An 11,982-nucleotide genomic window follows, 5' to 3' on the forward strand; every position below is an offset into this window, starting at 1 on the left:
GGTGAAAGGGGAAAAGTTTAAAGGGAACATTGGAGGAATTTCTTCATGCTGAGAGTGGCCGAGTATGGATCGAGCTGCCTGCTGAGGTGGTGAATGCGGGCTCAATTTGGACATTTATGAAGAATTTCGACAGATACATGAATGGGAAGGGTGTAGAGGGATGTGGACCAGGTGCAGGTCAATGGGATTTGGCAGAATAATAGTTTGGTACAGATGAGACAGGCTGAATGGCTGTTTTTGTGCTGTGGTGGTGTGTGCTTCTATGGTTCAGACTGCAGGATGCTGTTGCCCATTTCAGCACGGAGGGTTACATGGAGCTCACTGGTACTCACCACTTTGCGGAGTGGCTTGCTGCGTATGGCCATCCCATCCATGTAATCCTCCAGTTTAAACTGGTACGTGACCTGCAGCTTGTGCAGAAGGCTGTCGAAGAAGCTGGTTCCCTGAAACAGAAAGCAGCTCTGGATTAGTCCTGCGAGTCCCCCACCTCCAAGTGGAGTCCGCGGTTTGCCCCCATCTCTGAGAGGGAACAGCAGGCACTGCCGATCTTGACTTCCCAGAGGGGTCCACAGGTGGTCCCGACCTCTGATAGAAGAGTTAAGAGGTATGTACACTTCCAGCTGAAAAGAATTTCTAACAAAATGAAAATTGTAAGTTCATCAACACCAAAAAAAATTCTCACCTCATCCAATAATTTTAAAAGCTTCCCCCGAATTTCCTCCCCATTCTCTGCACAAGGCTCCTTCAGCATCTGTCGGAACTTCTCAATGACTTGATAGAAGGCTTGTTTCCACATGGTCTGTTCCACATTCTGATTGTCTGAATATTCAATATCTGTGAGAATGCAATGCTCATACAAGTGCAAAATCTCTGCCCTGCAAGAGAGGAGGAGGATCTTCAATAATAACAGGATGCCCTGAAAATACTCAACATAGTTAATGTTCTGAGTAATATCTTCTGAACAAAGTTCTTTGCATTGAAGCACAAACACAAGAACATAAGATATAGGAGCAGGAGTCGACCATCCGGCGCGTCGAGCCTGATCCACCATTCAGTAAGATCACGGCTGATCTGATCATTGACTCAACTTCTCACCGACCTGCCTTTCCCCCATATCCCTTCATTCCTTTTTTATGTAAAAAATCTATATAACTGAACCTTAAGTCGCCTCTCAACCCCTTCTCTGGGCAGAGAATTGCACAGATTCACGACTCTCTGGGAAAAATAGATTTTCCTCATCTCTGTCTTAAATCTGATCCCCTGAATCTTGAGGCTGTGTCTCCTAGTTCTGGTCTCACGTCCCAGTGAAAACTATTTTCCTGCCTCTATCTTAACTATCCCGTTCACGATTTATATGTTTAATACATCCTTCAGCATAGTCTCCAGGGGCTTTGCTGATTACATTGGTTGGCAATCTCCCCCTTCTGCAGTTCTGAAACAATAATCCCTGGCCCACTACCAACAGTCCTGAATAACACTTCCCACCCAGTCCACAAGTTCCAACAAGGCTCCTACCTCCCCTCCCACCCCCCACCCCAGCCCCCCAATCCAGAAAAGTTCGATACATTTTAGGCCTGAGAGAATGGTAAAGGTGCCTCGCAAATCTTTCTTCTTTTTCTGTTGTTTTACTATCTTACCTTTACATCTACTCTTTCTTTCATCTTTTCTTTTCCAGGGATTGCGGGGGGATTACTTACCATTATAGTCAACAAGAAAGATTATTGTTAATTGAGAAAGCACACTTCATCCTCCCCAATTCAGGATACCCTCAAACATCCATCCACCCAAGAGAGACTCTGCACTACACCTGCTCCTCCTGTCTGGAACAAAGCATTCCCCCCTCCTCAGACTGAGCTCCATCTACACACATCCCCATCCTGTCCAACCTCAGTACCGAGCAAGGGCCCTCTGATCCTGGAACTCTTTTGCTAAACCTATCTGTCTCGGTTTAAAGTTCTTCCAGTATTTTACATGGCTATTTTATTGGGTCCAATATTACTCATGTGACAAATTTCAAAACAAGTATACAGAAGCTACATTTGCGTGACAAAATAAATGTGCCACACTTTAACTGTTGGCAGACCAGGTGAGGTGGGGGGGCAAAGGAATTGTGTAGGCAGGACAGGTAGGGGTGGGGTTGGGCAGGCAGGACCAGACCAGGGTGGAGTGGAATGGAGGTTGGGCAGACTGGACTAGGCCAATCCAGGCTACCAAGGCAAGGCAGGGCACTGTTGAAAGAAAACTGCAAATGGGGCAACCTGAGTCTTTGAAGAAGGCATGTGGTAAAAATAGACCAATCAACCCTGGAAGTCCACCAGTGGATTGCCACATGGTTGCCCGATTAATTGTTCCCTGGTAGCATCAGCCCAGGTCTGGAGCACACAGAGGACCATGACAGACTCCTCTAGAGTAGGTAATGATTTCCTCCTAATTCTCACAATCACCTCATCACAGCTAGTTTCTCTCCCAACACACAAAAATGACTCGCACTGCTAACCCAAGGGTTAATCTATAGAATTGTTCCTTTAAACGTGTTCCTCTGCACAATCTGTCCTTACTTAGCACAGCCCTTCGAATGATGCCATGGGAGTACATGACATACTGACATCAGGATGAAACAATATCTTTAAACACCAGGCAGATTGGTGGCAGAAGCTGAGGAGGAAGAATGATGGTTCGGAGGAGGCGAGTTGTTGGGCTCTCTTAGCTTTTTGTATTTCAGGTAGTTGTTGAACAAAAGCAGTGAGAATCACGAGGTATGACCACAACTGGCAGGGTAATTCACCAAAACTGTTGATCAGGCAGGATGCAATCCCCTACTTTCCTGGTGTTCAATATACATTTGTTAGACCCTCTCAGGTAGCGTGGTAAGGGGTGGGGTTGGGACTCGCTTCTTGAAACCCGCACCATGTGTAAACATAGCTGGGTATGTACTAGAAGAGCCACAACCTACGGGGCTGTGCCCCCAGAGAGGGAAGAGAAGAGTAGGCCAGAGAGCTTTTGCCACTGGCTCAGACATCATAGGCTAAATGTCTTCAGTTGCTGTTATAAAAATTTTCCGAGTCTAACTCAAACACAATAAGGAGACATGTTTCTGTGCCTTTGTCCTGCCTTCTATTCGGTACATGAACACAAAGAAGTAGGTGCAACCTCACCATTCAGTCCGATCATCGCTCATCTAGGCTCACTTCAACTCCTCTCCTGGGCCAGTTCTGCACAACCCTCCATTCCTCTCATTAAAATATTTCTCCTTCTCAACCTTAAACAAATCTAATGACCCAGCCTCAGATGCAGAGAATTCCAGGGATTCACTATGGCTGGGAGAATCATCAAGGATCCACATCAACAGCACACGCTCCGTTCTCGCTGCTGCCATCAGGAACGAGGTCTCGGTGCCACAAGACTCGCACCACCAGGTCCAGGAACAGATACTCCCTCTCCACCATCAGACTCCTCAACAACAAACTCAATCAGGGACTTGTTTAAGGACTCTTACTTTTACAATTTATTGATTTTTTTAAAAATTATCTCTGCATTGCAGTCAGTTTACATTTGTTATGTGTTTACAGTGGTTTATTTGTTTTTTTTTGCACTTTCAATAAGTGCCTCGCCCACAGGAAAAAGAATCTCAGGGCTCTATGTGATGTCATGTATGTACTCTACCAATGAATCTGAATCAGAAATCTCTACCCTCCTCAGTCCAGCCACTCATCCCAGGGATTAGCCTTCTGGGTCTCCATTGACAGTGACTCCAATGCTACTTTCTCTTTTCTTTTGGGTGAGGGGATAGCATTTCTGTGCACAGTATTCCAGGTATGATTCACCCACCCCCTGTACAACTCCTCCCCGTTCCTAAACTTCAACCCATTCACAATGAGACAAACACACAGTTTGCCTCTTGATACCTCCTGGCTTGCTAACTGAGTGATTCATGCACTGAACACCTGGATTCCTCTGAGTTGCAGTCTCTCTCTAATCAGATTACAATTTTTATTCATCTTACCAAAATGCACCTCGTGCTTGGCCAGGTTTATGCTCACTCCCTTACTCTAGCGGCACCCTGCTGCAGCATCACCGTGCCCTCATTACAACCTGCCCTTCCAACGACATAGGCGTCATCAGCACACTTGGAAACCTTGCATGTCATTAGTTGTGGGCCCCTCATTCATCACATTCCTCCAGCTGGAAAGGATACATTTCTTCCAACTTGTGATACCCAGCTTTCAATCCATGCTGGCACTTCTCTTCCAATACTTTGGGCTTTTAATTTAGGCACCCTGTCAAATGCTTCCTGGAAATCTTAAGGACACCTACACCTACAGGTTTCCCTCCATAACCCTTCTCATCACATCCTCAAAGGATTCAAGCAAGCATTTGTCATCATGTTGGAGGTTTCCATCTGGAGCTTGTGCTGCCGATGGACTGAACAGGAGTGTGTGCGGCTGCAGGGGCTGCGGGAGGGCTGGAGACGAATCTACGGACACCCTGTGACTCTGGGGGGGGGCTCTCTTTTGCTTCTCTTTCTCTGTCCGTAAGGGGCAATGCTACTGGTGAATCTTTGCAATTTTGTGTAAGATTGCATTTCTGTTTTATTATAGAAACCACAAATAGTATCTGATCTTATCTGAAACCTGATGTAGCTTTAATAAATCCATGCTGATTAATTTTCCACAGTTAAGGTTTCTTGGGCAGTTTCCCCAACGTGATCTTTATACCTCGCTATCAGAGTTTAATTTGAATTAAGGTTTAAACTATTTCTCTCAAAAAGTTTGAGAAAAACACAAAAGTCTGCAGACACTGTGACTGTAGTAAAAACACATGAGATGCTGGAACTCAGCCAGTCTTTTAGCGTTCACAGGAGGCAAAGATATGTTGCTGACATTTCAGTCCTGAGCCCTTCAAGGAACATTCCAGCATTTCGTTGTTTTTAGTTACATCAGTGTGATGGCCAGTCAGCACAGTCTGGAGATACCCACAGATAAATATTCTGAGACCCACCACATCCATGCCAGTTTTTTGCCCATCAATGCTAATCTTGTACAATGTCCATATTCTAGTCCTTGCCTGTTCAAGGCCCTGTTTAAGTGTCTCTTAAACATGATGAATGTATCAGATTCCACCACTTACTCTCTCGTCACTTCCATTCTCTATGTTAAAAACCTTGCCCTCAGATCCTCCTTAAAACTCCCAACTCTCACCTTAAACCCATGCCCACCCATTTGTTTTTAAACCCTATAATGGGAAAGACTATCGACCGAAAACTATTGAAGTACATTTCCTGCTCGTGAAGCTTTGGGATTGCCTAACTATAGGAAGACTTTTATAAAGTTGGAAAGGGGACAGAAGCAGATGACAAAGTTGTTGCCAGGGTTAAGGAAGTTTAATCCTGAGACCGAAAAAGCTTGGCTTTGGAGAATAGGAGGTTAAGGAGATTTTACTGAGGTTTAAAATCTTGAGGGGCATTGATAACGAGATGAGTGGCAGTCTGAGTATAACTATAAGCTGAGGGTGTGGAATTTAGAAGGGATGAGTGGATAAGTCTTCTCTCAGAGGGTGGTGGGCACATGAAACGAGCTGCCAACGTGGTGGAGGCTGGGACATTAGCTTCCTTTAAGAAATACTTGGACAAATGTATGGATGGGAGACAAATATATGGATGGGAGGGGTCACAGCCAAATGCAAGTGAGAGCAGTGGCACGTTGTTCAGCATGGACAAGCTAAGCCTGTGAGACTCTGACTCCATAACAATGAATGGAATCATGACCTGAATCTGTTCCTTTTTTGCTACTGCTTTTTGCTTTTCAATTTCTTCCCTCAGACTCTTCTGTTCTGGTCTAAGCCCATCTGCCAAAAGGTTCGAGGTGTTGTGGACATTGTGGAATACATCATAGTTTACAATAGGATATAGACAGGATGCAAAGTTGGGCGGAAAAGTAGCAGGAGTTCAATGTGGCTAAGTGTGAAGTGATGCCTTTTGGAAGGTCGAACAAAGATAGAGTGTATTAACAGAGTGGAAGAATAGTGGGATCAAATACACAGATCTCTCAAGGAGTGGCCTAGGTTATAGGGTAGTTAAGAATGCTTTGTATATAGGGCTTCATTAGTCAGGGGACTGAGTTCAAGAACATGAGGTCATGTTGCAGCTCTATAAAACTGGTGAGACCACACAGTTGGAGTTCTGTTCTGGTCTCCTCATTACAGGAAGGATGTGGAAGCTATGGGGAGGGTCCAGAGGAGATTTACCAGGATGTTGCCTGGATTGGAAAATGTCTTATGAGGCAAGGCCAGCAGAGCTGGGACTTTTCTCTTTGGGGCAAAGGATGGAAGTCTACAAGATTATGAGAGGCTTAAATAGGGTGGACAGCCAACGCCTTTTCCCTCAGGTGAGGGAGCAGGAAATATCAGAGGATATTTGGCCAAAGTGAAGGGAGGAAAGTTTAGGCGAGACATCAGGGGTAAATGTGTTTTGTTTTTATTACACAGTGGTGGGTGCCTAGAATGCATTGCCAGGAGTGGTGGAGGCTGGTACAAAAGGAACATTTAAAAGACTCAAATTGGTAGATGGATATAAGACAAGTAGAGAGTTACAGGTGTGAGGGGATGGAAGGTTTCATTTGTTGAGTAGGTTTATATAGGTCAGCACAACATTATGGGCCGTGGGCCTGTACTGAAATGTTCTATGCCATCTCAACCTTCAGGAGCCTAGATCCCCCGTTCCTCAATACTTCTCAGCACCTTGCTGTTCATGCCGTGCCTCATCTCCTCTCCCCAAAGACCATCTGCTGTTTAGCTGCTCTGCATTTCCCTGTGTATTTAGGTTAATCAGGACCAAGGACCTGGGGAAGAACAGCACCCATTAGGCCACTCTGGTAGGAAGCAGCCATGGCTCAGGGCAAGGACACTCACCTGAGTTGGGTCATCCTCTCTAGGCCATCCTTGCTGACATTGTCCCTGGACAGCAGGTTGCTGAGCTGCAGCTCCTGGTTGTCTGCCATCCGCAGGAGCTTTCCCAGTTCCTGCTGCTGCAGAGTCTGCACGTGCTGCTCCATGTCTTCAGGGTTCAAGTGTCCAGCCTGGGATGGAGTCATGATCTGGGGAGGGGGGTATCCAGGGTAATACTGTGCTGAATAGATGGTGCTATTGCCACCGATCTGGTAGGGCACGGTATAAGTCCCATATGAATACTGGGGGCCAGGTACTGCAGCCCTGGAGTAACCATAGGGATTGTCCGAGTTCTGAAACTTGTAGTAGGCGGTGGGAGCTGGGTGTGTATAGGAAGAATAGGTCTCTCCCTGCGAGGAAGAACTGCATTCCTCATCAGTATCCAAAAAGAGCAACTGGCACTTCACTGCAGGTTTTTGGTCAGGATTGTTGGGATCCCAAAGCCGGCGGGATGTCCCACCCCGACCCCGGATCCGAGATCCTCGGCCAAAGAGAAGCCTTGGTCCCACTGGTGGAGAATCGGGAGTCCCAGGTGCTGTGGATGAAAGGTCAGTGTTGGCAGGCAGGACCAAGATTCCCCGGCCCTTGCCTCTAGGCTCTTCCACCTTCTCTCTCCCCTCTGTGTTCTGAACGAACTTGCCTGCTGACGGGCTGGGTTTGGCCACTGCTCTGCCAGCTTTGCTTCTCCCTTTGTTCTTGTCCTCAGAGTTCTGTTTGGGTCCAAGCACTGTGCTGCCCAGCTCATTGTTGAACATAACCTTAAGTGAGGACTTGTTCTCTCTCTTCTTGCAGTCTGGCCCTTCCGTGCTTCTGCCAAGCACTCGTTCTTTCACAAAAGCTTTCCTCTTTTCAGGTGTGTGATTTCTGGTCTCCTCAGCACAGTCGTCCTCCGAAGAATCTGTAGAAGAGATCAAAGCCAGCTTTGAAGGTCTCGACCTTTCTTTCTGTTCACCAGTAGTCTTTCTATCCTTCCCTGCTCTTTTTCTATCTCCATCAGCAGGCTTGTGCTGGCACTGAGGACCATCGAGGCTGTTGTTGCTTCCTGCAGAGCTTGTACTACACGTGCGGTTACGTCCCCTGCGTTTGTCAGACCTGGAATAGCGTTTTGAGGGCCATCCAGTTTTCTTTCCTCTCACTTGTAAGCGATTAACTTGACTCTCTGCAGGTTCTTCTGCCAAGGAACTTGCCTGATCTGGGTCATCATTCTTTCTGCTCCTCCTCCCCTTCTCTCTTTTTCCAGGATTTGCCACCACAGTTAGCTGAATTTTCTCTCGGTCTTCTTGAGTGCCTTTCTCTTCACCAGTCTCAATAATCTCCTCAGGACAGGCCACCTTACAGTAATCTGCCAGTTTCAGCTCCTCAACTTTCTTCACCAGTTCTTCATTGCGTGAGCCACTGGGTGATTCCTTGCTGAGCCCTTGCACCCGTCTGCTTGGTTGGTAGATTTGACGATCAGGTTTCCTGATCCTTTTCAACTGCTTCCCGCCAGCAATGGTGTTAGAATTTGCCACGGTTTGCTCATCAATCCATTTGAAATCTTCGTCTTCATTTCTATCCAGCTGGCCATTCCTATTTATACAACCCTGGTTGCTAACCCCATTACCATGGCCTTCCCAAGCCAAGGACCTGATCCCCTTTGGCACAGACTTACAAAACCCCCCAAGTTCTGCTTCCTCCCTCACAGTTTCAGCTTGGCTAGCTTTCTGTTTGTTGGTTCTCAGTCTGGAAACACCAGGCTGGTAAATCTGAATATCAGGCCGCCGGTTGTCCTTCCTTGGTCGTGGGTCTTTAACTTCCTTGGGAACATCTGGAAAGGAACCAGAACATAGCAATTCTAGGCAAGCTCAGAGTGCACACATCTAAGCTGAAAACAGCTGTTCCCTGGTCTGCATCTTCAGGTAAGGGAGCAGGTAGGTGGTCAAAGAATCAAGTGGGCAGGGGGGAAGAATGAATGGGGGGGGAATGAATGGGGCAGGGTATGAGGAAGCCTAGAGGAAGGAAAGGGAAATGTGGGACTGAAATGGGGGCAGTAGGTGAAGGGAGGGTTGGGGGAAAAGGGATGGAGGGGAAGGGAGTCCAGGTGGGTGGGGGGTGGAAGGGGGATTTGGGAAGGAAAAGGGGGAAATGGGGGGTAAAGGGGGAAGTGGGGAGTGAGGGGGAAGTGGGGGGTGAGGGGGTAGTAGAAGGGAGAGGTGGGGATGTGGGGGGTGAGTGGGGTACCAGGAGGGAGAAGTGGGGATGTGGGGTGGAGAAAGGATGCAGTGGGGTAAATGAGGAAGAGGGGATGTGGGGGGTAGAAAAGAGCAGAAGGGGGGGGTGTGGGGGGCAGAAGGGGGATGTGGGGTGAGTGGGGGTTGGTAGAGGGGATGTGAGTGGAGAGGATGATAGTAGGGGTTGTGGGGGAGAGGGGGGTTTGTAGGGAAGGTTAGTGGAGGGGGTTAGTGGGAGGGTAGGGGGTGTGGAAGGGTAGAGAGGTGGGGTTAGGGGGCGCGGGGTTGGTGGGAGGTCGGGGTTGGTGGGAGGTCAGGGTTGGTGGGAGGTTGGGGGGCGGGGTTGGTGGGAGGTCGGGGGGCGGGGTTGGTGGGAGGTCGGGATTGGTGGGAGGTCGGGGGGCGGGGTTGGTGGGAGGTCAGGGGGGCAGGGTTGGTGGGAGGTTGGGGGGCGGGGTTGGAGGGAGGTCGGGGGGGCGGGGTTGGTGGGAGGTCGGGGGCGGGGTTGGTGGGAGGTCGGGATTGGTGGGAGGTCGGGGGGCGGGATTGGTGGGAGGTCGGGGGGCGGGGTTGGTGGGAGGTCGGGATTGGTGGGAGGTCGGGGGGCGGGAATGGTGGGAGGTCGGGGGGGGCGGGGTTGGTGGGAGGTCGGGATTGGTGGGAGGTCGGGGGGCGGGGTTGGTGGGAGGTCGGGATTGGTGGGAGGTCGGGGGGCGGGGTTGGTGGGAGGTCAGGATTGGTGGGAGGTCGGGGGGCGGGATTGGTGGGAGGTCGGGGGGCGGGGTTGGTGGGAGGTCGGGGGGCGGGAATGGTGGGAGGTCGGGGGGCGGGAATGGTGGGAGGTCGGGGGGCGGGAATGGTGGGAGGTCGGGGGGCGGGAATGGTGGGAGGTCGGGGGGGGGCGGGGTTGGTGGGAGGTCGGGATTGGTGGGAGGTCGGGGGGCGGGGTTGGTGGGAGGTCGGGATTGGTGGGAGGTCGGGGGCGGGGTTGGTGGGAGGTCGGGATTGGTGGGAGGTCGGGATTGGTGGGAGGTCGGGGGGCGGGATTGGTGGGAGGTCGGGGGGCGGGAATGGTGGGAGGTCGGGGGGCGGGAATGGTGGGAGGTCGGGGGGCGGGAATGGTGGGAGGTCGGGGGGCGGGAATGGTGGGAGGTCGGGGGGCGGGAATGGTGGGAGGTCGGGGGGCGGGAATGGTGGGAGGTCGGGGGGCGGGAATGGTGGGAGGTCGGGGGGCGGGAATGGTGGGAGGTCGGGGGGCGGGAATGGTGGGAGGTCGGGGGGCGGGAATGGTGGGAGGTCGGGGGGCGGGAATGGTGGGAGGTCGGGGGGCGGGAATGGTGGGAGGTCGGGGGGCGGGATTGGTGGGAGGTCGGGGGGCGGGAATGGTGGGAGGTCGGGGGGCGGGAATGGTGGGAGGTCGGGGGGCGGGAATGGTGGGAGGTCGGGATTGGTGGGAGGTCGGGATTGGTGGGAGGTCGGGGGGCGGGATTGGTGGGAGGTCGGGGGGCGGGAATGGTGGGAGGTCGGGGGGTGGGGCCGGGGCCGGGGCCGCCTGGCGGTTGCCGCTGGGGCCGTGTGGGAACCCAGGCTGTCGGCCTGAGCCACCAAGGCGGACGCCCGGCTGGGCAGCGAGTGCGGCGGCTTCCCGGCACCGAGCGCTTCGCGTGAGGAGGGCTCTTACCAGCGCGGGCGGCCGCGGTGCCGAGGTTCCGGGCCAGTTCCCTCAGCTCAGCCTCCGACACTCGCACCCGCTCCAGGCACTCCGCCATCTTGCCCCGGCTCCGGACTACATTACCCAGAACGCCCCGCGCGCCGACGGTGGCCGCAGACGCCCATTCGTTCCGCCTCTCGAGCCGCCAGCCACAGGCGCTCGCTCCGCCCAGCAGCAGACCCTTCTGCCCGGCACTTCCATACTGGTACTGCGTGCCAAACCTTTCCTATCCATGAACCTGCCTAAAACGCTTCCCACGGGCAGTGAGAATGCTGAACGAGCAAAGGAACTGCTCACACTGACCCTCCGAGACTCTCATCTGAACAAAACAATATTTCTGTGTCGAGCTGAACACTTGTCTGGGTGTGTGTCTGCGAGTTTTGCAGAGGACCAGAGAACACTGTTTCGTTGGGTTTTACCTGTAGAATCAGATGACACTAAACTTGACTTGAAATCCCACCTTTAGATTTTGACACTTGTCAGAGACTCTGGACCAAACTCTGATGCTAAAAGAAGAGTAAAGAGATGCGATTCATGTAGGATGCGTCAATGGGTAGTTCAGTGGTCAGCATGGAAAGGTGAACTCGGGGGCTGTTTCCAAGCTCTATCTCTTGGTGACCAGGCCGTGCTGGTTTGGGACAGAATGTGGGTGTGTGGGGGTTGGCAAGGATTAGGGAGTTATTACAGAGATGTTGTCCCCAGCAAGTCATCTGAAATGCACGGCCAGAGAGGATAATAAACCATGTACAGTGTAACTCATCTAAAACTATAACCACGAAAATGCTACAAATGGAGCTCCAGAGAAAGTGAATCACCTGCAGTAGTGGGGGTCACACTGGACTGTGACTGCTGATCACTGGCTCAGAAACTGGCTGAAGGGGTACCAGGTATTGGAACTGAGTTGTTGGAGGGTGCTGAAGGGTTCCTGATCATGTCAGAGGTTCACATCTGGAGTTCAGGTTGCTGATGTTTTGGGCTGAGTCTGTGTGGCTGCAGATGCTGCGGGAGGGCTGGAGGCAAATCCACGGACACTTGGTGTCTCTGAGGGGACTGCCTTTTGCTTCTCTTTCTCTAACATACCATCTGTCTGTCATATGGTAGGCAAAAATACATTCCATG

General features: G+C 51.1%; 1 protein-coding gene across 4 annotated transcripts in view; it reads right to left on the reverse strand.

Moving 5' to 3' along the window:
- Positions 1–10,937, reverse strand: part of smg6 (SMG6 nonsense mediated mRNA decay factor) — a 340,784-nt gene extending 329,847 nt beyond the window's left edge. For all 4 annotated transcript variants that reach the window (XM_069910299.1, XM_069910298.1, XM_069910296.1 and 1 more), the window contains exons 1-4: positions 10,834–10,937; positions 6,907–8,749; positions 683–875; positions 333–443 (exon numbers count right to left, since the gene is read on the reverse strand). In XM_069910299.1, coding sequence (XP_069766400.1) covers positions 333–443; positions 683–875; positions 6,907–8,749; positions 10,834–10,921 — 2,235 coding nt within the window. In that variant the 5' untranslated portion in view covers positions 10,922–10,937. The remainder of the gene's footprint in view (positions 1–332; positions 444–682; positions 876–6,906; positions 8,750–10,833) is intronic.
- Positions 10,938–11,982: the final 1,045 nt, after the last annotated feature.

This window comes from Narcine bancroftii, chromosome 14 (genome assembly GCF_036971445.1).
Source record: "Narcine bancroftii isolate sNarBan1 chromosome 14, sNarBan1.hap1, whole genome shotgun sequence".
In the NCBI taxonomy this organism is placed as follows: domain Eukaryota; kingdom Metazoa; phylum Chordata; class Chondrichthyes; order Torpediniformes; family Narcinidae; genus Narcine; species Narcine bancroftii.